Source organism: Atractosteus spatula, chromosome 7 (genome assembly GCF_055471065.1).
Source record: "Atractosteus spatula isolate fAtrSpa1 chromosome 7, fAtrSpa1.hap1, whole genome shotgun sequence".
In the NCBI taxonomy this organism is placed as follows: Eukaryota; Metazoa; Chordata; class Actinopteri; order Semionotiformes; family Lepisosteidae; genus Atractosteus; species Atractosteus spatula.
Window position 1 is genome coordinate 15,652,803 of NC_142712.1, and position 24,696 is coordinate 15,677,498.

The 24,696-nt window shown below is 41.4% G+C and overlaps 1 protein-coding gene across 1 annotated transcript; it reads left to right on the forward strand.

Annotated features, from left to right (window-relative positions):
* The first annotated feature begins 1,654 nt into the window (after positions 1-1,654).
* Positions 1,655-24,609, forward strand: brca2 (BRCA2 DNA repair associated). The gene is made up of 26 exons (XM_088922463.1): positions 1,655-1,739; positions 2,841-3,107; positions 3,287-3,359; positions 3,650-3,699; positions 4,902-4,936; positions 5,278-5,389; positions 5,490-5,545; positions 5,821-5,920; positions 6,205-6,915; positions 7,881-12,944; positions 13,054-13,152; positions 14,163-14,232; positions 14,555-15,087; positions 15,832-16,019; positions 16,463-16,650; positions 17,924-18,094; positions 18,421-18,790; positions 19,356-19,511; positions 19,843-19,990; positions 20,490-20,605; positions 21,163-21,364; positions 21,548-21,714; positions 22,045-22,183; positions 22,503-22,759; positions 23,378-23,524; positions 23,945-24,609. Exons 1-26 carry the CDS (start codon positions 1,655-1,657, stop codon positions 24,341-24,343), a joined length of 9,903 nt encoding a protein of 3,300 aa, XP_088778589.1. The 3' UTR covers positions 24,344-24,609.
* Positions 24,610-24,696: the final 87 nt, after the last annotated feature.

Consider the following 24,696-nt stretch of genomic DNA (forward strand, 5'->3'; position numbering starts at 1 on the left):
AGCTAGATGAAGAGTGTGGATTGGTCAACGGAAATAGAAAATGAAATGAACATACTCTTATTATTAGTTGTGCTAAATATTGGTTTCAGTAATCAATTTTAATATTGAAGACGTACAATATTTCTTCCCGTAAAATCATTTTGAAACGATACAATGTCAAATAATAACAGTAAAATAACAGTAAGACAAAGCTTCTTGTTAACAGTGTATCACTCACAGACGTACAACAGTTAATCGAATATGAATTACACTTATCTCTGATAACTATTTGTCTGATTAAATATTCAAGTGCCTGCATTGTATTTCGGCAAAGATATCACCGGTAGCAAAAAAGACGGTAAGGCTGAATCTATAATGTTGTGATACAAGTCGTTCATGAATAGGTACTGTGTGTTCATACCACAACGCGCTCTGCCTTCTTTAATATACTTAGAAAAATAGTTTCACAATTCGCTCAGTTTTCCTACATCCAGTATCCATTTTAACTCATCATTAATTTAACTGAAGTAAATAAGCAAGGTGCATTCCACAGAGGATAGAAAGTTAAAGGCTACAATAAAAATCTGACCAAAAATCAAGAGATTGATCATCATATTAATAATTCAGGTGGGTAGCTGCGTCAGCATGCGTAGGCTGCAAAGGAACAAGTAATAGGTTTATTCCATGCTGGAAAAAAAGCCTTCTTCAGGTGAAGAAGGCTCCACGGCCGAAACGTTGTGTTCTCTTTCTTCTTTTTTTCAGCATGGAATAAACCTACTACTTGTTCCTTTGCATCATATTAATAATCCCGCTTGATCGCCCTCACCACCCTTTACGCATCTCTCCTTAGGACGCAAATTCTGTTGTGAACATTAATTATGTTACTGCATGGACGTTTTTAGAATGTGCCTTGCTTTCACTTGGTGGGTAGTTTATCTCTTTTTTAGCACTTGTCCCATCAGGTGCTAATTTATTGAATTGAATTCTCTGGGCTGCAGTTCACAGCGCCTCTTCACGTTTCTTGTCCCGCCCACTGCCGCAAGGCCGGGCTGTGATTGGCTACAAGGAACACCTTCCGTGTGAGGCTGTGGCGCGCGGTCTGAGACCACTGCGGCGCAGTTTGTTTTTGGGAGGCACAGCGGCAGTGGAGGAATGTATTAAACTTTAGCTTTTGGGACCTGTGATTGCGGCGATGGTTCCACGGTAATGTTTGTCATCGATGTTTTTCGCTAGAAAATTAATTGGGTGAGTATATTGGTGTCTTAACAACATTATGTGGTTTCCCTGTTTAATCAGTTTGTTGGTTCGGGGATTCGAATAAGATGACCAGGCTAGTAAAGTACAGATGGCTATGTGCCGTTTTAAGTGATAGAGAAACTTAAGCATTAGTATAAAACGTACTGTGTAATACTAATACGGAACTGTTCTTAACCAAGCCAAAGGCTATCAAAATTAATGCGAATCAAAAAGTTAAATATAAATTACCCTCCGGTATTTCAACTCTGCCTGTGTTATACTTAACGTTTGGTAAACAAAAATACCGCTTGCTATCTATAAGTCGAGCTTTTTAAATGTTGTGGTGTAATGCTGTGCTCTGTAACGTCTCTCTGAACAGTCTCTAAGAAAACCTGATCATGCACATTGTTTCCTTTGAAGGTCCGATGCTTAGGCAAACATGACAAGATTTTCTCTTAATAATGAAGTGGAAGCAAATTCAAGAAGAAACATTTTTGAGTTGTTCACCCACCGCGTCAGTGCAGGTAAACGATTCTGCAATCCATGTGGCCAAAGACAAACAACAGACCACACGTTGTGCTTTCAAATGTTTGATCCTTATGTAGGACTGCGTGTTTCCGACAAGCGAGTCTATAAGTACTCATAGCTTTAATTAAATAAGGATATTTATTATATTCCTTTTTGGATGTGCAGCAGACCAGGATTGATGATGTTACAAAACCCGGGGCTACTTTTTCAGTGCGAAATGTAGTCCACTTTCATTCTTTTTAAATTCACGAATTCAAGATAACCGCACGAGCAAACAAAGCAGTTTGCTTCTCCACAGCTCTACTGCGTCTTGCCAGATGTACACCCCAATTCGGAAGTGAATTTAGGGAGCAACGTCTGCTTTAGAGAGACATAAAACTTTGACATCACCCTGACAGTTTCCTTTCTGGTGTGACACTAGGGTAGTCCTAACAAGTGTCCAGTGACCTACCCTTGATAACCAAACAGCCCCAGAATATGACAACCTTACAGTACATCTCTAACTGGGACGTTCATCCATACAAACTCCACATGAGTAACAAACACTATTGTTAACACTAAAGGAGCCATCAAAAAAGTATTTCTAAATCTAAAAAACCTGACTTTCTGATTTCATCGTTACTGCAGTTAATCTGTTATGAGGGTATTGACATTATCAGTATTGATTTTATTAATGGGGGGGGGGGAGAGTGGCACAGTGGTTAGCACTGAAGCCTTACAGCACTGGGGCCCTGGGTTCAGTTCATGGGGTGCTCTCTGTGTGGAATTTGTAGTGTATATTTTCTCTGGGTTTGCTTGGGTTTCTTCCAGGTGCCCCGATTACCTCCCACAGTCCAAAGACTTATACTGGTAGGATAACTAGCTTCTGAGAAAATTGGGCCCTGGTGTGAGTGTGTTTGCATGTTTGTGTCTGTGTCTGCCCTGCAATGGACTGGCATTCCGGCCAGGGTGTGCCCTGCCTTGCCTCCATTGCTTGCTGGAATAGGCTCCCCTGCGACCCCATATTGGGTGACGCATTAGAAAATGGATGGATGGAGTGTCTTTCTGATCTCTTCATTATACGGCGTTACTTACTAAACCCTTTTCTCCTTATGAAGAGTTGGGCCCCCTGCACCCGCACTGGTTTGAGGATCTCACTGCTGAGGCGACGGCCCTGGGCGCAGTGGAGGATGGGAATGGAGTGTGCAGGAGCTCCGTGTGCCGCTGCATCCCGGGCAGCTGTTCCGGCTCGCTGATGGAGAGGGCAGAGGTGCACAGCCAGGCGGCCTCCACGCCAAAGATCCTCGGGGAGCAGGGCTTTCGGTCCCCCGAAGCATTAACCCCCGAGCAAAGGCCTGTCTCGCAGGCGAGAGCTGGTGGGTTTGGTAAGACATCGCAGTTGCTATGCTGTGTTTAACTGGATAATACAAAACCTAACAGCTACACTCAATGATTGTGCTGTAGTCTTAGTCAAGGCAAGGTGCTGTAGGGTGTAAGAAAAATATCCATTTTAAAACATGAGACTTTACAGTATTTTGTCATGTTTCTTCCCTTGGTTACACAGGGACTGCTGAAGGGTCTAAAAGAGAGCCTTGGTTCGATACCAGCCCAGGTTTATTTGGATTGTCAAAGGACAGGTACCATTGTCTGTCATTGCATGTCCTCACATGTTATTAATTCTGCTTTAAGATAAGAAGCAACTGCATGTCGAAAGATCGCAACATACATTTGGTTTTTGGCCCATGTGAAAGTTTTAAGCAGTGCACGTTCTATATAGAGAGAAAGTTTGTGGATAACTGGTAATAAAAGTTAACCTATTTTTATTTAGTTACTGTTGTAACTTTGCTTTGTATTAAAGTGCTAGATACTGTAGGGTGTTTAACTGCTTTACATTGTTTTCTCTAAAATGCATTATTTTACATTTCAGCCCAGAAATAAGTCATTTTTACAGAAGGCCTCTTCCTACAGAAAATTATGGTAAGCTTGTGCTTTCGCTTCAGTGGCTAAGTTCATGCGGGTTCCAGTTGAAGACCTACAAAGTACAGTTAAGTTTGTGCAAGGTAACAAACTTAATAGACGGAAGAAAAAATAAGGTGCCTTGGTTCTCCAGGACCAGGGTCTTAGTCCCCTGACCATCAATGCACATTATATTTAAATGGATATGTATTGCCCAGAAGGAAATTGTGGCTTGAATTGTGAAGCTCCAAGATCATTAATGATAGTAAAAAAAAAAACACATTTTTAAACAGTATCACAAAAAAGCAACATATGGTGATACATCTTATTCATTAGGGTAAGAATGTGTTATTGAGCTGTATTAATAATACATCTTGCCCATTAATCTGCCTGTGGAGGTTGTTCAGTTTTTTAAATACTTAGTAATAAATAAAAAAATAAACTTTGCAGAGAATACCAATTTCATTTGTAAGGAGGCTAGTCACCATACATTTTTGATTGGGAAGCTGAAAGGGTTTTGGATGAGAGAAAATATTTTACGGAGGGTTTATAGAATGCTAGTAGAAAGAATCCTTACTTTTGGTATCACTGTGTGGTATGGTAGCCTGAGAGTAAGAGAAATTTTTTTAATATTGCTAGTGAAATAATTGGTCAATCACAGAAACAGCTTGAAGAGCTATATTATATTGCAGTTCACAAGAAAACTCAGTTATCATTGATGACTCCTCTTACCTGCTTCATTCCCATTTCCAGCTGCTACCTTCAAGGAGGTGTTTTAGAATGCCAGTGGCCAAGAAAAACTTATTCAAGAAATCCTTTGTTCTCTCTACAGTTGGTATATTAAACACAGCTAAATGACAGTTTCCTGTCTAGGACTATTGTTTGTTTTTATGTGTATTTATTTTATGTTGAGTGTTTTTGTAGTTTTGTATTGTGATGCCAAAGACAAATTTCCCCCCTCTTGGATGGACAATTAAGTTAAATCTTATTTTATCAAACTACGTAATATGTATGCATCCATGTAATATCATTATTAAGAACATCTACAGTACTGCCCTGAATCAGCTTATTTAATGATTAAAAACGCATGCTAGGTGGTATAAAACCATTAAGTCCTGTCTGTCCATATCTTTGGTATATACCAGTTGTTAATGTTTCCACACGTGAAACACATTGATCAGGAAACTGAACTCATTTCTCTTCCACTCTTGTTTTTCTTCTAGTTGGAGACTTATTTGACACACCAAAGGGCTATGTGGTAAGCATGTGATAATTGTATAGTTCCAAACATCATTTTAGGCTTTATTCCAATTTGGTCATTTATGCTGATGCTAATTTCATGTTTTCATAATTCCTGGGCAGTGTTTTAAGACTTGGGAATTTCATAAAATTATCAGTGCATTTACTAAATCGCAGTACTTCTTTTATGAGATGCTTTTAATGCATAAATACTTGTATATATTTCTTTACATAAGCAGTGCATTTCTGTTAAAATTGTTTTTCTTGGCACAGCTAAATCTAGACCTAACAAGTCCCTTTCCTCAGTATGAAATAATGGAATAGCATAAAAGCGGGTACTATTAATGTATTTGTTTGCAGGATTTCTCCAAAAAGCGCATTTCAGAAAGCCTTGGAGCTCAAGTGGACCCCGATATGTCATGGAGTAGCTCCCTGAACACCCCCCCAGCTATTACACCAACGCTTATACTGTGTAAGATGAACACAGCCTCCTGCATTCAGTTTCTGTTGAGAATCTGGCCTGTAACAGGTTGATTGAGGGTTAAAATATGAAATATAACCTTCTTTTTCAGCCAAGGCAGAAGAGAAAAGTTGCCCCAAAGGGCTGTCTGCGCAGAAAAGTGGCATCGTAAGTAGTAGTCTAGCATGAATGTTTATATTTGTGCATAATTATTACTGAAAAAAACATTCTAATTATGCAAAAAAAAAATTGTCAATTAAGTGAAATAACTTTGTTTATTGAATTTGGTAATTCTTTGTTGTAAAAACAGGACGAGAAAAACACAACTTTGTCTAAAACTGGTGTACATTTGTCCAATACAGAAGAAGGTATACCCTTCCTGTCTCACATTCACAGCTTCACATTTATGCACCTTCTAAGTGTTCTAGTGAAATGTTTTGCAGTTTGTGCGCAAACTCTTTCCCTCAATGGCCAAGGAGACTGATCTTAAATTAGGTGAGCTAGCATCGGAAAAAGACGATTCCACAAGAGCTCAACTGCCAGGTGAGTGTCTGCTTTCAAAGCTGAGAGATAAACCAGTTTCACTTCTTCCCTGCATTGGTAGAGCACTTATATAAATATCTGAGGCTTGTTACAAATATGTAAGGTTGCGCATTTGAGGAGATTTATAGGTACTTTAGTAATAATCCAGAATGACATTTTTGAATGTGCTCAGCAACATTGTTTGATATAAATGGATGCTTTAGGTTTCTATATCCCGCCATGGTGGTGGTATAATTAAACTCATTCAGCCGAAATCTAAATGAATCTTTTTTTTTTGGAAATAGATGTGAACAATGAGACGGATGATCCCGTGCTAAAGAATGGGAGCTTTCAAGATGAATTAGCGGATGAGATGAGTAGTCCTTGGAAGCAAACGTTGCCAGATGCCCTTCAAGACGCAGAAGTGCGGAAAGTAGTGGCTAGCGTGCTGGATGGAGCTGAAGATGTCCTGTCTGTCTTTTTCAGCAGCAGCTCCACAGTAAGGAGGGCTAAATCCAAAGACGGAGACAGAGGGACACCGAACACCAGTCCTGTCAAGGACTGTTCATTGATGGCACCCCCAGCACTTGTACCTGGCCCTTGTAATAAAGTCCAGAATTCTGAACTGGCCACAGAAAAGGACAAAACCGAAAAACCGACACATTCCTCTATCCCGGTCGTTGAGTCAGAAGCTCAGTCAGAAATCACGGACTGCGGGAATTCACAGTGGTCTCAGATCAGCTTTCCCGATATTTCTGACAGTCAGCTGGTCTGTCTTGCCGCGTCTCATTCCTCAAAGAATGACCCAGCATCCTTAAAGGGTCCAAGGAGAAGCAGTCAAGCGGGATCTCTGTCGCTGGAGCCTTCGCCAGGAGGCTGCTTAGCAGTGTCTTCTAGCACAAAAAAGCCCAGGAAGTTTGTGTACTCTTTGCAAGGCTGTCCCCTCTCCGGTGAACCAAAATGTATTGCAAAGCAAAAGAGTGCAGGACACCTGCAACCTGCTGTTTCCCATTCAGGTAGGATGTGTTTTATTGGTCTCTGCTTTGCTGTTTCACATCGTATGCAGGATCCACTGTTTAAGTAAATTTGCTCATTATTTTTAAATAAAGTGGCTGTTTGAAAGTTCAGTAACATAATGCTCTGTGTGTTTAAATGAATAACAAACTTGATTGAAAGCTATCTCCATTTTATGTGAAGTGGTTAATTTGGTGCATCGTGCTTCCAGAATCATATATTTTGAACTTTTGCAAATGTATGTGCAGTGTAGTAATTTCGTGAAAAAAATTATAAAACATTAACATTTAAACTATAGTTAGCAGCCATGTCACCCTGCAACTTACAACTGGCAACCCACTGAAGCTAAGCAGGTGTGAGCCTGGTCAGTACCTGGATGGGAGACCTCCTGAGAAAAACTAAGGTTGCTGCTGGAAGAGGTGTTAATGAGGCCAGCAGGGGGCGCTCGCCCTGTGATCCATGTGGGTCCTAATGCCCCAGTATAGTGACGGGGACACTATACTGTAAACAGGCGCCGTCCTTCGGATGAGACGTAAAACCGAGGTCCTGACTCTCTGTGGTCATTAAAAATCCCAGGGTGTTTCTCGAAAAGAGTAGGGGTGTAACCCCGGCGTCCTGGCCAAATTTCCCATGCCTCCTAATAATCCCCCTCTATGAATTGGCTACATCACTTTGTTCTCCTCCTCCACCCCCCGACGGCAGGCGGAGTGACGCGCTGGTTTGAGTATTTCTCGGTCGCATTTAATGGCAACGTCAGCTCAAATGGAGACGGGCGTGCCAACAAGCGGACCCCGCTGATGCGGGATTAACGCTAGGATGAGAGAGAACATTTAAACTATAGTTGCGTTTTTTTAATATTTTTTTATGAGTCATTTAGGTTTCTGAAGTTTTGATAAAGGGAAAATAAGCAGTTAAGATTATATTCTATTTTGGCAGAGGGAGTAATTTTTCTGAGTTTTTGTTTCAGGAACCTTATGGAATGAGACGGCTGTTGAAAGCACAACCCCTTCCAGTGAAAGAGCTACGGCTGAAAAGAAAACGGATTGCACGCAGTCAGCTAAGGAGTATGGGCTGTCACAACTTTCCACAATCTTTGCAGATAATTTTAGTCAGGAACTAAATGATTGTATGACCCCTTCCAATAGTGTAGGTCCTGCTTACAGTGACCTTCTAAAGAGTTTTCCAGCAAAAGCTTGTCGTGCTACATTCGGGCAGGGGAACAAAAAGATAGCGATAAATAATTTGCAAAATAATAATGCACCTAAAGAAAGCTATGCAGCATTGAACAGCCAACAGCACTTGTCGGACCTTACTGTTGTACAACAAAGCAACTTTGTAAGTCCTTCCCAGGTTGCAAGAAGAATCAGTGATTTGCCTCAAGGGTTAGAATTAAACAACAGTAGGGATATATCTGATCATTTAAATGGAACACTTAAAAGCCCAAAGCAGAGTTACCAACCTACCAAATCATCAAGTGATGTATCCTTTTCAAATGAAGAGTCTGTGAACTTTTTGCAGCTTGGTTTTAGAACAGCAAGCAATAAAACGATTTCTCTTTCCCATGAGGCAATAGAGAAGGCAAAAGCGATTCTAGATGAGACGTACGAAAATGATATGAGTAACACCTCTCCTAAGAAAAAGAGTTTATGGCATTCACAGCACCAGACATTATGCAAGGAAAATGTTTTTTCTATCTCAAACACTGCCAAGGATTTTGTAGGCCCTGCAGTTACTCATGTTACCACAGAAAGTGCAAAAATCTTGCAACAGGATAAGATCTCCAAGAACCTAGAGAGCGCTACAGACACGATTAAACATGATTGGATGCAAGATGACAGTGGGTACAATACTTTCGCTATTAGCAGATCTTCAAAGTTCAGTTTTTCGGGCTTTAAAACTGCCTCTGACAATCCTATACAAGTGTCCTCAGGAAACCTTGAGAGAGCCAGGTGTTTGTTTGAGGATGTGGATGAAAAGCTTCTGCAGAAATATATCTCTAGTGGCTGTGTTGATGTAGAGGATGACAGAGAAACTGCAGTTGAAATTCTGCAGACAGAGCCCGCTGTAAAACCCTTCTGTACAGGATCACCTTCGGGACAGCTGTCTTCCCAGAAAATGCCAGACACTTACAGCTCTTTGACAGAAAGTCAAAGGGCAGATGTTATCGAACTGTGCAATATCCTAGAAGAAGCTGACACCCAATATGAATTCACACAGTTCAAACATTATAAGGAAACTTCAGCTGGTACTGAGGATGTGCTATCTCGTGAGTCACATGATAAAGATACAGAACATGCCCCAGCACTTGTGTCAGATATGTTAACAGTCAGTTGTGATGGCAATGGAAACACTGACTCCAATAGAGAAATACAGAAACTGCAGCTGATGGAAAATGACACATCTGACAAGGCAGAGGAACAATCTAACGGAAACGAAGAAAAGGGAGGAAATGTATCCGTTTTGATCTGTAATTCCCTGGGAACTAATGAATTAGTAGAAAAGAATTTAGCAAACATGGATATGATGATGACTCGTAATCAAGAATCCCCAGAATCAGCTCTGCCCACTGGTTGTACTTCCAGTGTGGCACGGTTTGAAGGCTTTTGCTCCGCTAGAGGGGTGAAAATCGAAATATCTAAAGAGAGTCTTAAAAAGGCATCACAGCTCCTTAATTTAGATGTTGGTTGTATGCAATCACAGGACTCCTTAGATTTAAAGTCTCCAATTCCCTTTTTGGATTTTCAGGGTAATACTGCCATCAGAACGATACATAATAGTAGCCGTCCTAATGTGAACACATGCAACCAGACTGAAGCACAGTTTTATACTGAGAGACCTAGTGGAGTCTCTCAGTCTAGTGGTAAGAATCTCAGCCATGACGTCGGGACCAGGGAAAAGCTGTTTCAAGCAGGTAATGGTTCCTCATCAAATAGCAAAAGCTTTTCCAATTGTGAACAACAACTGTCTTGTGGAGAGTCTGAAGAACAATTGAGATTTGAAAAGCCTAAGGCTTTGGACCCTTTCCCCTTCAAGGGTAGTGGTCTGGAGACTAGGAAAAGCTCTGAAGGCCCCAGGAACAATCAGTCAGAAGGTGTTTTGCAGCCTTTGCAGTTTTCATTTCATTTGGAGGATGATGTGGATAAAAAATTACAGACTCCCCAAGAGCAGACAGGAGATGGGAAGGATTCTTATCAGTCCGCAAGTGGGAAGAAGGTTAAGTTCCAGGAACAATCTTTTGCCAAAGTGCCAGCTGTGTCTTCAGATGCTCATGGTTTCAAAGCCAACCTGGGTTTCCAGACTGCCAGAGGAACTGCTGTAAGAATTTCTGAAAAGTTTTTGAAAAAAGCAAAGGACATGTTTTCTGATTTAGAGGAGAAGACAGAAAGTGGGGAAGAATGTCCTGAAACATCTAGGACTGGAACTAAGGAATATTTTGGAATTTCTGAAGCCAGTAAATCCAGTGGTAAATTCAGCATAACTAGAGGGAAGAGAGCTTCTGTTTATGAGGAAGGACTTGAGGGATTTAAAAGTATAATAGGAGACAATAAGGGGATATCAGTTCTGGAAAAGCATGCAAAAAGTGAAGGAGAAAGTTCAAGACCTGCAAGCAAATGTGTTGGAACTATAAACAACAATTCAAGGTTTAGCACAGCCAGTGGGAAGAATATTTTTGTATCTGAAAAAGCAATAAATGTGGCCAAAGCAGTGTTTAAAGAATGTGATGAAACTGCAATGCTCGAATGTGCGACTGATAGGGAAGCAGAAGTGGAAAATGTTTCAACTGGATTCCCTCTGGGAGAAGACGGGTGCATCTTTAGCACAGGTAGTGGTAAGGAGGTTTCTATGTCTAAAGATGGTCTTCAGGAAGGTTTGACTTCACATGAGTGTGGTAAGACTGAGACTGTAGAACCTGTGGCAAAAGATTATAAGAATTATAAAGGGAAAGGTACAGTTCATGGCATACGAATGTCTGTTTCTGAAAAGGCCCTTCACAATGATAGGACTGTGCTAGAAGAATATGATGGCAATCCAGATAGTGATGTCAGTGTAGAAACAGGAGAGACTGTGAAATTGGAAAACGGCGTTGCCCCGAAAAATCTTGGAAAATTCAGTTGTGGTTTCCGTACAGCCAGGGGCAACAAGGTTTCTGTGTCTGAAAAGGCTCTTCAAGAGGCTAGGAATTTGCTAAATGATATTGATGAAATTGAAAATACAAAGCCCGATGTAAAAGCTACAAGTTCTGCTGAGAATCTTCAAGTGAAAAGTAGCTGTGGCTTCAGTACAGCTAGTGGCACAAGGATTCCTGTGTCTGAAAAAGCTCTTCAGAAAGCTAAGACTGTGCTGAAAGAATACGACGACACTCCAGATAGTGATGTCAGTGCAGAAATAAAAGGAGAAACCGTGAAAATCAAAAATAGTGTTGCCCAGAAAAATCTTGAAAAATTCAGTTGTGGTTTCAGTACAGCCGGTGGAAAAAAGGTTTCTGTGTCTGAAAAGGCTCTTCAGGAGGCCAGGAATTTGCTAAATGATATTGATGAAATTGAAAATACAAAGCCCGATGTAAAAGCTACAAGTTCTGCTGAGAATCTTCAAGTGAAAAGTAGCTGTGGCTTCAGTACAGCTAGTGGCACAAGGATTTCCGTTTCGGAAAAAGCTCTTCAGAAAGCTAAGACTGTGCTAAATGAATATGATGACTCTCCAGGGAGTGATTTGTATGCAAAATGTAAAGGAAAGATTGTGGAACCAAAAAGTAATACTGTCCAGAAAAATCTTGAAAAATTCAGTTTCGGTTTCAGCACAGCCAGTGGAAAAAATGTTTCTGTGTCTGAAAAGGCTCTTCAAGAGGCTAGGAATTTGCTAAATGAGTTTAATGAAATTGAAAATACAGAGCCCGATGTAAAAGCTACAAGTTCTGCTGAGAATCTTCAAGTGAAAAGTAGCTGTGGCTTCAGTACAGCTAGTGGCACAAGGATTTCTGTTTCAGAAAAAGCTCTTCAGAAAGCTAAGACTGTGCTAAAAGAATATGATGACACTCCAGATAGCAATGTCAGTGCAGAAATAGAAGGAGAGACTGTGGAATTCAAAAACAGTGTTGCCCAGAAAAAACTTGAAAAATTCAGTTGTGGTTTCAGCACAGCCAGTGGCAACAAGGTTTCTGTGTCTGAAAAGGCTCTTCAGGAGGCCAGGAATTTGCTAAATGATATTGATGAAATTGAAAATACAAAGCCCAATGTAAAAGCTGCAAGTTCTGCTGAGAATCTTCGAATGAAAAGTAGCTGTGGCTTCAGTACAGCTAGTGGCACAAGGATTCCTGTGTCTGAAAAAGCTCTTCAAAAAGCTAAGACTGTGCTAAATGAATATGATGACACTCCAGATAGCAATGTCAGTGCAGAAATTAAAGGAGAAACTGTGGGACGAAAAAGTAGTATTGTCCAGAATAATCTAGGAAAAGTCAGTTGTGGTTTCAGCACTGCTAGCGGCAAGACTGTTTCAGTTTGTGAGAAGGCCCTTCAGAATGCCAAAGCAATGCTTGAAAACTACAGTGAAGATGAAAACAATGACCCCAATACTAGCTCTCCAGCCCTCTTTGTGAAGGACATACATGGAAAACAAAGGGAGGAGCCGAGTTCAGAATGTACAGAATCTTACAAGAATAGGAAAACTGTTACAGGGCTGACCACTTTAAGGACATCCACGAAAGAATTTGGCTCTTTTACAAGGGCTGACTCATCAGCTGCATTTGTATTGGAGGGTGGAAAAGGAAAGTTAGAAACCATTCAAGAAGGGGCTTCTCTCCTCAACTTTAATTCTCACAACTTTGGGGACTGCACAGACACTCAGCAAAGGTACTTGGAGCAGGAGGCCATGGAATGTACCAAGGCTTTTTTGGAAGATGAGGATCTCACTGAGGAGAGCTTTCAAGAGTCTCTGAAGACGAATAGTCTTCCTCGTGTTCCAGACCCACAAGACTCTTTGGAAAAGGGCTTTAGAGGTGGAAAAAGACTTCGACCCCAAGATCTTGATTTAAAAGGTTAGAAATGACCTAAAATACATTTCTTTAGTTAGGTTATTTTACTTATTATTGTTATTGGGGGGGGAAAAACCCTTTTAAGGCATTATTTGGTGACTTTTTTCCACAGAGGAACCTCCTCTTAAAAGGCAGCTCTTGGCAGAATTTGACAGGACCTTGGATCGTTTCAAACACCCTGCGCTCAAGCCTTGTAAAACCTGCCCAAACAGTAAGCAGCTACATCTCCACAGTCTAAAAATAACCTTGCTTTTTATTTTTGCGGATGCTACAGCTGGTATAATATCTAATATCTTTTTAAATACTAAGATGAATATTTATGTATCTACATAGAAGTTAGAAATATCTGTGGGCCCATTATGTTAGCTACATAGTTAATAGTGAACAAGGCCCTTTTCAAAAATACTACAGAAGAAACATGTCCATCATGGTTTGGCATAAATAGAGTACTTTTTGTTAAGACTGTGCCCTCCAAATATATTCATACAGCACCACTGATTTATAGAGTTAATAAAGTTGCTTCCTCAAAGAATTCCAAGTCTTTTGTAGTAATCATAATAGAACTGCATAGAGCAAAGTCCCATTTGACATAATTTAAGTTCAGAAACCACAAGAGTCACATTTATTCATACCTCTGTAGTATTTGACCAATACTATGCACAGAGAATTTGATCTCCTTCCATCTGGGCATCAATTTAGACTACCTAGATTCAAGAGCAATAGAACTAAGCCGTCTTTTATTCCCACAACTACTAACCTGCTCAATTTGGACAATTGACTGTATATTTTGTCTATATTTATTTATATTAAATAAATGTGTAATATCTTTACCTATCTGCAAAGTTTCCTTCTGGGAAAATTTTTTCCTAGTTGTCAGTTTCCCTTCTGCAGTAAGAAACAAGTTGTCAGTCTTAATTTTTGACTGATGGATACGTTTGGGACATTAGTTGGATTTTGTTGTGAGTGAAAAGCATTTTATCTTGCAGAAAAAAATAATGAAAGTGCCTTCCTTGGAATAAATACCTGTTTGAGTTATTCCAGATAAACACATAGTTTTAGCTTTTGTGCTAAATAAAATGGCCAAAGGAAACAATTATATACCTTACATTTTGGACTTCTGCTTTCCCTGCATGTTAATTCAGGGCAATGGCATGTGACTTGGCAATGAGACATACTCCCTCTTGTGTTATAAACATATTGCTGTTAATTATTTTGTTGCAGGTGTTCTAACAGACCGAGGACAGGGCAGATATAGCGTCCCCCTAGAAAGTATGATTTCTCTTCCCTTCGGGTAAGTTTCAGTAAAGCTAAGATTTGGAGCATATGGCTTGTAACTGTCCAGTGGCACCCACTGTTTTTACTTAGCTTAAAAGTAGAATCGGGCTATATAAAGTTCAGGGCACAATATTAATTTTTAAGTCTTATAGTACAATGTGTAATGTAAATTGCCCCAGTAATTTATAGAAGATTCCTTCTATCTAGTTTTAGGCAAATGGAGTACCTTGGTGTTAATAGCTTTTTTCACTCACATACTTTTCAGAAAATTTAAGAAAATGAAAAACAAAGGGAGTTCTGCAGTTTTAAACTTTTTACTTTTCTATTCCTTGCTCTAGCGATAAAAAGAGAGTTTGGGACATCACCCTGAAGAGAGCGGAGCCGCAGAAAGCTCGCCCGGGCTTGGAATCCCGAGAAGCACCTCCGGCAAAGGTCAAAACCGGGATCTTTGTGCCGCCATTTAAAAAGCGCTTGAGCTCCGGGTCGCAGAAGGGCAGCGCGCCGCCTGAGCCAAGCAGACCTCCCAGTGTTTTTGTTCCTCCCTTTAAAAAGGCACCGAGCTCTCTTAAAGACGCGGAAGAAGCGCAGCTGGAGAGGCTGGTTCAGACGGACCCTAAATCCACCCCCTTGCGTGAGACTCGAGAAGGGTGGAGTCCGTCTGTCCCTCCTTGTGAAACGGAGCGGGCTGTTACCAGAGATTCTGGACATAATGAAAGTGCAGCCGCCCGGGAGTTAGGAGACGGCAGCACACCCTTATCCCACCCAAGCGCAAGTGTCCGGAGACAGGCAGGAGCCATACTCAGTGTGAGGAGTGTGGAATCTGTGGAATCTGGGAGGCCTTCCCCTGAAGAACACAACGCCAATAGTTCAGGTAGCCTTCACAATCCAAGTCATCTGAATTTCCAGACCATTTGTGATTCTGACTCCAATGCTGTTCATTAATGAAAACCAAACAGTCTGAAGGACAGTGAGCAATTGTACATTAAATAATATTCATAAACTTCCCCTCTAAAGTGCCAGAACCTCACAGCAAACAACAGGTGTCTAGTTTGAATATCTTTGGAGGTTTTACCAAATTCTACAGAGGTGTGAATAAATGTGACTCTTTGTGTTTTCTGAACTTAAGTTATGTCAATGGGACTTTGCTCTATGTAGTGATATTGAGATAACTACATAAGGTTTGGAATTTGTTGAGCAAGAAACATTTTTCAGTTCACTATATAAGGTGTCTAGTTGTTGCCATCCCTGCCAGAGGAAGATTGACAAAATTGAATAAATATTTGTCTATTTTTGGGTGACGGATGTTATTTTGTAAGATACCTGTAACTGTGGTTTACAGCAAAGAGTACTTGTAGAAATAGTGGAGGGATCTGCTCATTTGTCATCCTTGTGAATATGCTGTCATAAAATCACAGCTGTCCTACTGTACAATCTCTGCGTTCACCATTACTGCAGAACCAAATGCAGATCTTGGGTTTTGTCAGCATTTGGTCCTACATTCACTGCTTGTCCTTGAAATAAATAGTCATTCTGATTGAAATTGAAAGCTGGTGATGGAGAAGCCCAAAGACGAATGTTAAACATCATTACGAGGAGCTATTCCATGTGTTGGCAGATCATCTGATGATTCAGAATCTGGACTTTGCCCGAGGCATGCAAGAAATGAGGATTCAGAAAAAAAAGCGGCAAACCATTAGGCCTCTTCCGGGGAGCCTGTGCCTGACGAAGACCTCCGGGGTGTCCAGAGTGTCGCTCCGCGCTGCGGTGGGAGGAAAGAGCCCAGCTCAGCACACACACCAACAGGTACACGGCATCTCCCTGTCTTCCATCACACCTACAGTAGGCAGACGCCTGCTTGCGGTTAAACAGACGGATTTGCGGGTCTCTTTCCTTTTTGACATCACAGATTTTTGGAATGTAAAATTACATTTTACCCATGTTTCCTTCTGCCCGTTTTAATGTAAGCCTTGTAATGTAAGTTGAAAAAAGGGATTTCCTGCCTTCGAGCGGTCTTGATATGAACATATCCAGTAATGAGTATAGAAGTTCCCTTTCAGTCCTTTAGGGTCCCGTTTACCATTCCCAAGTGTTTTCTGTAATTTGTTCCTTAGTACATGGTCCTTTTTGATTTCTTCCAAACCCTGCATAAGAACCGTCCCTTTCTTTTAGATCTGCTTTTTTCAAGTAAATTTGTCAATCTCACGCAGATGATGAGACTCTTTCTACATATGTGTCTTCCTTTGCAGTTGTACGTGTGTGGGGTCAATAGGTGTGTGTTGGAGATAAGCAGTGAAAACGCCGAGTCGTTCAGGTTCAGCTGCAGAGATCACTTTGGAATCGAGTTCTTCTCGGCTGGTAATGGGGTGCAGCTTGCTGATGGAGGCTGCCTTATACCTGACAACAAAGGCACAGCAGGGAAAGAAGAGTTTTACAGGTACTTCTGACAGAATCCGCTTTGCTTTCCAGTAATAAAGCACCTTTTAAGTAAAGCACTATTTATATCAGATGGTAGTGGTAGATGGGTGGTGCTTTTAAGTTAAAATGCAGATACAATATTCATGATCATGCTGAAATATAAATAGTATAAAATAGTGAGGTGTGACATACAGCACGGCTCCGTCAGGCCCATTAGGCCTATCGTAATGTGGTTTAGTTCCTAGTCAAACACAAAATAGACATCAGTGGACTGTTCAGGTCTAGTTGTAGATTTGTTTTTCTTTTGTTCGAAGCAAAATTAGTTTTTTGTCTCTAAAACAGTGAAAGTGGACTTATAAATATCACTCCGTTAATGGTGTTATGACATACAACTGACAATGTTCAGGTGTCTGTGAGGCAGAAGTCTCTTTATTTCATACTGTATGTATATGGATGTCCGGCCTGCAACCACCGGACTTAAAAATAAGTAGCTAAAGATGGTCTTTTAAACCGAGCAACCAAATTACTACGACACATTCTAAACAAATGATAAGACAGCAACACATGCCAATATTGTTATTAATTATATCTAAGTTGCAAACTAGACAACAGTTAGTTCTTTTCATGTGTTCTGGGCATATAGCCAGCTTACCAAATCCATGCCCTTTATCTTACTGACCAAGGACAGGCAGCATCTTTATATATTTGAGCGCAAAGCCAACTTCAAGCCACTAAACTGCATAGTTTGAAAAAATACGAAAACAAAAAATGATATTATCTCACTTCCCAGGTGTCACCTTATCTCTTTACTGGTAATCCATATTCTGAGAGTCTGGGCAAGTCTCACAAATGTTGAGCAGAAGGCAGGACTGTGGAAGCACAACTGGCTCAGATGCCAGTTCATTCCAGGGTCACAGATCAAAGGACAGTTTAGAATAACCAGATAGGTTTAGTCAGAATCTCTCTGCTGGAAGGATATATATATAGGGAGGTAACTATAGCATTTGGTAAAAACCACACATGACCAAGGGAGAACATGCAGACTCCACACAGACAGATACTGAAGGCTGGAATCAAATCTAGGACTCTTGCTCTGAGGCTATGGTTCTAATTGCTATGTCATCTTGCTTCCCTGAATTTCAGTAACCTTTGAGAGCTCTTCTAATGATAAACCATGTAGAGTCATTTAAAAATGTTCTGTCTTCAGGTAAAATGTCTTTGGTTCCTCTGACACGTCGTTTACCATTTTGAGCCATTAAAAAGTGGGCCTAAAGCCTCGGATGTCTTTTCAGGGCTTTGTGTGACACGCCAGGCGTGGACCCCAAACTGATCAGCGAGAGCTGGGTTTACAATCACTACCGGTGGATCGTGTGGAAGAGGGCAGCCATGGAAAGAGCCTTTCCGCTGGAGATGGGAAGCCGATGTCTAACTCCTGAGCAGGTTCTCCTTCAGCTGAAATACAGGCATGTTGACTATGCCTCTTTCTAAAGTAACGCAAAATAAGTTTGGAATCTTGAGTGTGGAAAGTAGTTAAACAGTACCCAACAGTCTCTCGTTGTCATTTATATTTGGCATTGGAGAATGATATGCACTTTATTTACCTTGATGATGTACAATTTTTGGTCAATTTTTCAATTTAATTTTCATTAATATTGTAAAATTTGTCATTGCTTCTGTAGTACTGCCATAGAAAGTATGCAAAAACACTATAGCAAAGATCCTACACTTGTGTGAGGATTCCTTACCAATTTGTGCGATTTGTGCGTCGGTGTTGTTTTTTTTTGGTCAGGTATGACTTGGAAATTGATAACAGCCAGAGGTCGGCCCTCAGGAAGATCATGGAAAGGGATGACACACCTGCGAAAACCCTGGTGCTCTGCGTCTGCAGAATCGTCTCGCTGGGGTCACTCCAGGCGCACGATACGCCTGGAAACAAAGCCTTGCCATACGCCGAGGCCAAGACAGACGGGCCGGTGGGGGTCATTGAAGTCACCGATGGGTGGTACGCCATTAAGGCCCTGCTAGACGCCCCGCTCACAGCCATGCTGCGGAAAGGAAGACTCGCTGTCGGTGGCAAAATCGTGACTCATGGGGCTGATCTGATAGGCTGTCAGGACGCCTGCTCGCCCCTGGAGGCGCCTGAGGCCCTCATGCTGAAGGTGAGTGGGCGAGGACAGCATCTTCCTGCTAGCATCATTAGGTACATTTGCAGCCATTCAAGGTTAAAATAGGACTTGCAGGTATTTCACTTGTAGGTGTGTTAGCACTTGTCCTAGTAAAATAGTTGTTCAAGAGAAGTTGTCCTAGAGGCGAGCCAGGGAAACTATGCTCAAAGAGCATTTTGACACTCAACACACACAATATTTTGGCCTGAGAGAGTAGTTCTGTGTTTTTATCTGGGCAGACATGATTGTTTTTATTCAGCTTTTCACCATAATACCCCCCACACACACTTTACAAACTCTTTCTCTCACAGAATCATTCTTAAAATTAGCATCCTTGAAAGATGCAAACAAGACAATGGCTTTCATGTAAAAAGATTGAAGGTTTTGATGTAGGTCTTAAAGTTGAGGGAACGTTTTTACTGTACAAATAAAATTAGTTGTCAGTGCGATATGGATTAGCAAATGTTATTCCCTCCTTCTGTAAAGCCTTATTAGAAGGAACTAGCAGTGTGTTTGATCAAATCATTGTATTTAACCATCTGTGCTGTCGTGATTTCAGATTTGTGCCAACAGCACTAGACTAGCCCGCTGGGATACCAAGCTTGGTTTTCACCGAGACCCCCGTCCCTTCCATGTCCCGCTGTCCTCCCTCTTCAGTAATGGGGGTAGAGTGGGATGTGTTGATGTAGTGGTGCTCAGAACTTACCCAATACAGGTATGTTAGTTAAATAAAGGTAGGTTTTAAAATGTATACCTTTCAGGAAATTTGTTCCTATAGTACTGTTTTCTCTCTTAAGATGCCCAAGCAATTAAGAGCAATATCTTCACAAATGAAGATTAAATGAAGCCATTGAGTTTTTATGATATGAAGTTAAGGAAACATCTCTTAATGGGATAAGTGACTTGCAAGTGCTCTGTGTTTGTACAGACCTTGTGTCAGCTCCCTAACAGGACTACTATAGCAGTCAGGCAGATCCCGATGACTGTCCATAAAGCCAGTGGTTAATTAAAAGAGCAGTGTTCACAGTTTTATTTCCTGTTGACAGTGGATGGAAAAGAAGGCAGATGGAGTCTTTGTGTTCCGTGGTGATCGTGCTGAAGAAAGAGAGGCTCGAAGGCACAACGGAAACAAGCAGAAAGCCATGGAAGCTTTGTTTGCTAAGATTCAGTCTGAATTTGAGAAGGAGCAAGCAGGTAAAAAAAGTCTAAAGCACTGATATTCATTCCAGACCCTGGAAAACAACTATTTCTGTGATATTTATAATTATATTGTTAAGGGTAATTATTTTAATTGGATTGTTGCACCAGTTTCCAGGTTTTTACTCATTGAGCCCTCTGGGATGTAGAATGACTGGTCTGGAGTCTTTTTCCCCTACTTCCAGTGTTTTCAAGCCACAACAATGGATTATGCATTTTGTTTCTGTTTTAATTAGTGTAGATCTGCATTCTGTTCTATCTGCTTTTCAAAAGTGTACCTTAACTACTTTTTTTTAGGAAAGAGACGGTGAGTGTCTGAGATCAGTAAAGACGTAGCTGTCAGGCTAGCTAAACAATTTGATAGTGTATTTATTTCGAGGGGCAGTGAGCCTCAGACTGTATAATGTGAAACTTAATTCAAAATCCTTAAAATGTGAGGAGAGCAGAGAATTATGTATTGTTAAAAATGATGGAAGTTTTTTTGCTTCCACTGCAGCAGAAACAAGTGAAATCAGGAACAGAAGGCAGAGGTTTAGTCATCAGGAGATCCAAGCACTGCAGGAGGGCGAGGAGCTTTATGAGGCCACTGAAAGTGATCCAGCATGCCTTGAGGTAATGATTCTAAATCGAACCTTAATTTGCAACTGTAAGGAAGCAAATTGACACTTTTTTTAATTAATTTGAACAGTTGTATAACTATACAAACTATATAGTTCAAGTAGGTAGCTGCATCAGCATGCGTAGGCTGCAAAGGAACAAGTAAAGGTTTATTCCATGCTGAAAAGAGAAGAAAGGAAACGCAATGTTTCAGTTGTGGAGCCTTCTTCACACCCGAAGGCTCCACAGCCGAAACGTTGTTTCCTTTCTTCTCCTTTCAGCATGGAATAAACTTTTACTTGTTCCTTTACAAACTACAGTACTGTATATAGATATGTAGAAACATATTGTGGATATGTAATGAACATAGTCTCAGCCTTTATCTCTAAGCTTTTAATGTAATTAAAAAACCCTTATCCTACTGTGTGTCTAGTGGTTCATTTACATCGTAGTCTGAGGCGCTTTGCATTTGAAGGAGGAGAAACGTTGTACTTGGGATCCTGATCAAATAAAACAAATGGAAAACATTCTTAAATTACCAAACTGACGGCTTAGCTCCTTGTGTTTGACAGGCTTGTTTAAGTGAGCAGCAGCTGGTGACACTGAACAACTACCGACGGGCTCTGAACGAGAGAAAACAGGCAAAACTGCAGGAGGAGTTTCAAAAAGCCATACGGTCAGCCCAGGACAGGGAGAACAGCTGTCCTGAAAGAGATGTCACTCCTGTGTGGAAATTATTAGTTGTTGACTGTAAGAATCTGCAAAATAACACTGGTAAGATCCATTTTTTTTTGTTTTTCCATCATTGCCAAAATGATGTAAAAAGTCACTTTTTAGGAATATGTATCTTTTTGTATGTTCAAATGCAATGTCTACTAAATGCTTTGTTGAATTTGTTTTGGGTGTCAAGTCATGGGTCTGTAATAATATAATTTTTTCTTCTGCCCATTTCTTCAGCTTACTTTTTGAATATCTGGCGCCCGTCAACGGAAGTCTGTTCCCTGCTGAAAGAAGGCTGCAGGTACAAGATATACCAGCTGGCAACATCTGAGACCAAGAGGCGTATCGGCAACGCAGCAGTTCAGCTCACAGCTATGAAGAAAACACAGTTTGAGCAGTTGCAGGTAGGGAAACCTGGTGAGCCTTTTTTCTTTTCTTTTGTATTTTAGAGTCATCATATGTAACAGCGTAAGTGTGCTTGCAAATGTCAAGCACTTTGTCTAGACTGAATCGGTTTTCTTTCCGTCATCCTGTTAAACTGGTGGCCAATGAGCAATGAGTTCCATTTTTTGCCCTCCTACCTTCCTTCGCCTGTCCAGTGTCAGCTCCCAGCTTTGAAAATGAAAGGTTTGTCACACTCCGGTGTGTTGAAGTGTCCTGCCAGAATAGACGCTGAAGGAAAGGATTAAACTGCGCAGCTGCCAGAGAAATAAGCAAAAAATCTATTTTTTCAGGTACCCCCGGAATTGCTGTGTCAGCTGTACGCATCCAGAGAGGCCGTTAGTTTCAAGAGCTTGTTGAGTCCGCGGTTCCAGCCCATTTGTGGAGAGGTGGATTTGGTGGGTTATGTCATCTCCATTACAGGAAAGCAAGGTAGGTCCAAACAGGCAGGGTGGTCTGAGTGCTTATAAATAAGAAGAGCTCATTCCATTGTCTTGCATGTCTTTAGTCATTGAGAACTGGCATAGGTCGAGCCCATTATGTATGGAGAGTTAAACTAACAAATAGAAAAGAGACACAGGCATAATAGCGAAGTGAGAAAGATGGTATAATATATCTATCACAAGCTAAAACACTTTTATATGAATATTTTGAGAGAATTAGATACTAGGACTTTTTTAACAACACGGTCAACAAAGCAGGACAGGTTTAATAACATCAGAAAACTATTTTCCCCTGCCTTTCTGCTTAGGTGGTGCTCCAGTGGTGTACTTGGTCAATGAGAACCAGGACTTTGTGGCGGTGAAGTGCTGGGCCGGTCTGAGCCAGCTGGCATTGGAGGACATTATACAGCCACGTGCCCTGCTTGCAGTGAGCAACGTGCAAGCGCGACCCAGCCCAGCTGCAGCTGTCCCCACTGCCTATGCTGCAGAGCTTTCAGTCTTCTCCGCAAACCCTAAAGAAGCGCATCTGCAAGCGGCTTGCACCCTGCTAAGGAGCGCGGCCCAGGTAAAACTAGCCAAACGTCTAAGGCATGGATCGCTGTCGTGCCAGCTGGAATTGCTAATCATGCTTGCTTCGTTCCTCCAGATGCCTTAGTTTCAGTCTTAAAAAACGGAAGAAGAAACACCATTGGAGAGGGAGCAATGAATGAATGCCTAAACATAAAACTATAACAGGCTTCAATGGAGGGAATGAGCAAAATAAGCATTAATATTTAAGAAGTAACTATTTTTATCCCTGCAAATAAATTCCCTGCAAAACTAATAATCAGTATTAATAAATAACTTTTTTTTTAATTCACCAGCAAAAATAAGATGACATAGGCCAAGCAAATCCAACCCCACCCTGACAGCACTCTGCCGGTTGTGTGCCTCTGCTTGAGGAATACCAGTAGTACCAATCACAGCTGGCTGGCGACATCTGGATCCTGGAGTTCTTTAGTGTTGTGTAACTTTAAGGGTGTGCACAAGGAAATTTCTGCAATTTCCTTCACGGGATCAATAAAGTATCTATCTATCTATCTAAGATCGTGATAAGGATGTCTTAGGAGCTACTGAATGTGCTGCTTTTCTGATTTTAACTGCTAAAATCTCTATCGCTGCTTTATTCTTTCCTTTAAAACAGGGTATTGAATGCTTTTTTGAGGCCGCTGAAGAGAAGCTCAGCAAGTTCATCAAAGAAGACTTCCCATGTCAGTCGCTAAAAGACCTCAGTTCCATCCCCAAAACGCCCATTATGAAGCCCGATGTACAACGGGAGAGCAGCAATCTTGTAAGCACTGCTTTCTTATGTGATAGTTGAGTGATGTTTATAGGGTCGTATATGTATCACTTCAGTCCTCTCCATTTCAGAGTGAAAACAAGATGATGAAAGTTTACCCATTCCCTTCTGTGTAAAGGCTTTTCTTTGCAAGTTTGTTAGTAATTTTTGTTCCCTGATGATTAGTTTCATTTAAGCAAAACAAAAGCTTAATTGGGTTCAAAACAATTCAAATGGGTAGAGAAAGTTAATTAAGGCCTTTTAATTGATGTCAAATAAGTATTCAGTTATGTTTGCTGAATTTTTCAGGATTTTCTCAACCATTGTCTCTTCAGTAGTTTTCAGAGGAAAGTAACTACATTATCAAAATCCAGAGTTGGTAGTTTCGCTGGTAGTTTTGTTCCTTTAAGTCTATTTTTACCTTCTCCACAGGTCCCGGGAAGATCTCCACAGCAGTCGCTCTGTGCTTTTGAGCACCTGACCCCCACATGTGGCAAACCACCCCTGCAGGCTGGCCGCTCGGACGACAAGGGCCCTAAAAGCTTGAAGAGGAAGAGGGGCCTAATCTATCTGTCCCGAATCCCATCCCCTCCCCCGCTCGCCCCACTGAGGAGCCCCTGTGTGAACAAGACCTTCCAGCCCCCGAGGAGGTGCGCGAGCCCCCTGGCGGTGGCGAGGGGGAAAGAGCAGGGCCGAAGTCCGGGCCCGGCGCCGGAGGCGGGGGGCGAGTGGGTGAAGGACGAGGAGCTGGCGCAGATCAACACCCAGGACCTGCTCGCCGGCTTGGGGGACGAGGCCAGAGGCGAGGGGGCAGGGAAAGACGCCGTGTGAGAACGAGGCGGTGGGGGAGCCAAAGAGACTGGACCAGGGGAACGACGCAACTGGAGCGAAGAGTGGCACCTTTTTTCTTCAAAATGGACGCCGCGGCCGTGGGAACAACACAAGGCCAAAAAGACACTAGCATGCAGGAGGCTCCACAGAAGAGGGCAGGACAGTCAAGCCACTGCTGCTTTTAATCCACATACTTCACAGTTCTGTGTGTATTGTGCTCCATGAATAGTTTCTGGTTTATTTCACATTAAATGTCATGTGTTCTGTGAAGTTCTTCTTTGTTTTTTTATTCCCAAATAAATAAACCTGCGCCAGGTATAATCCCTGCTTAATTATTTTTAAGTTAGTCTAAT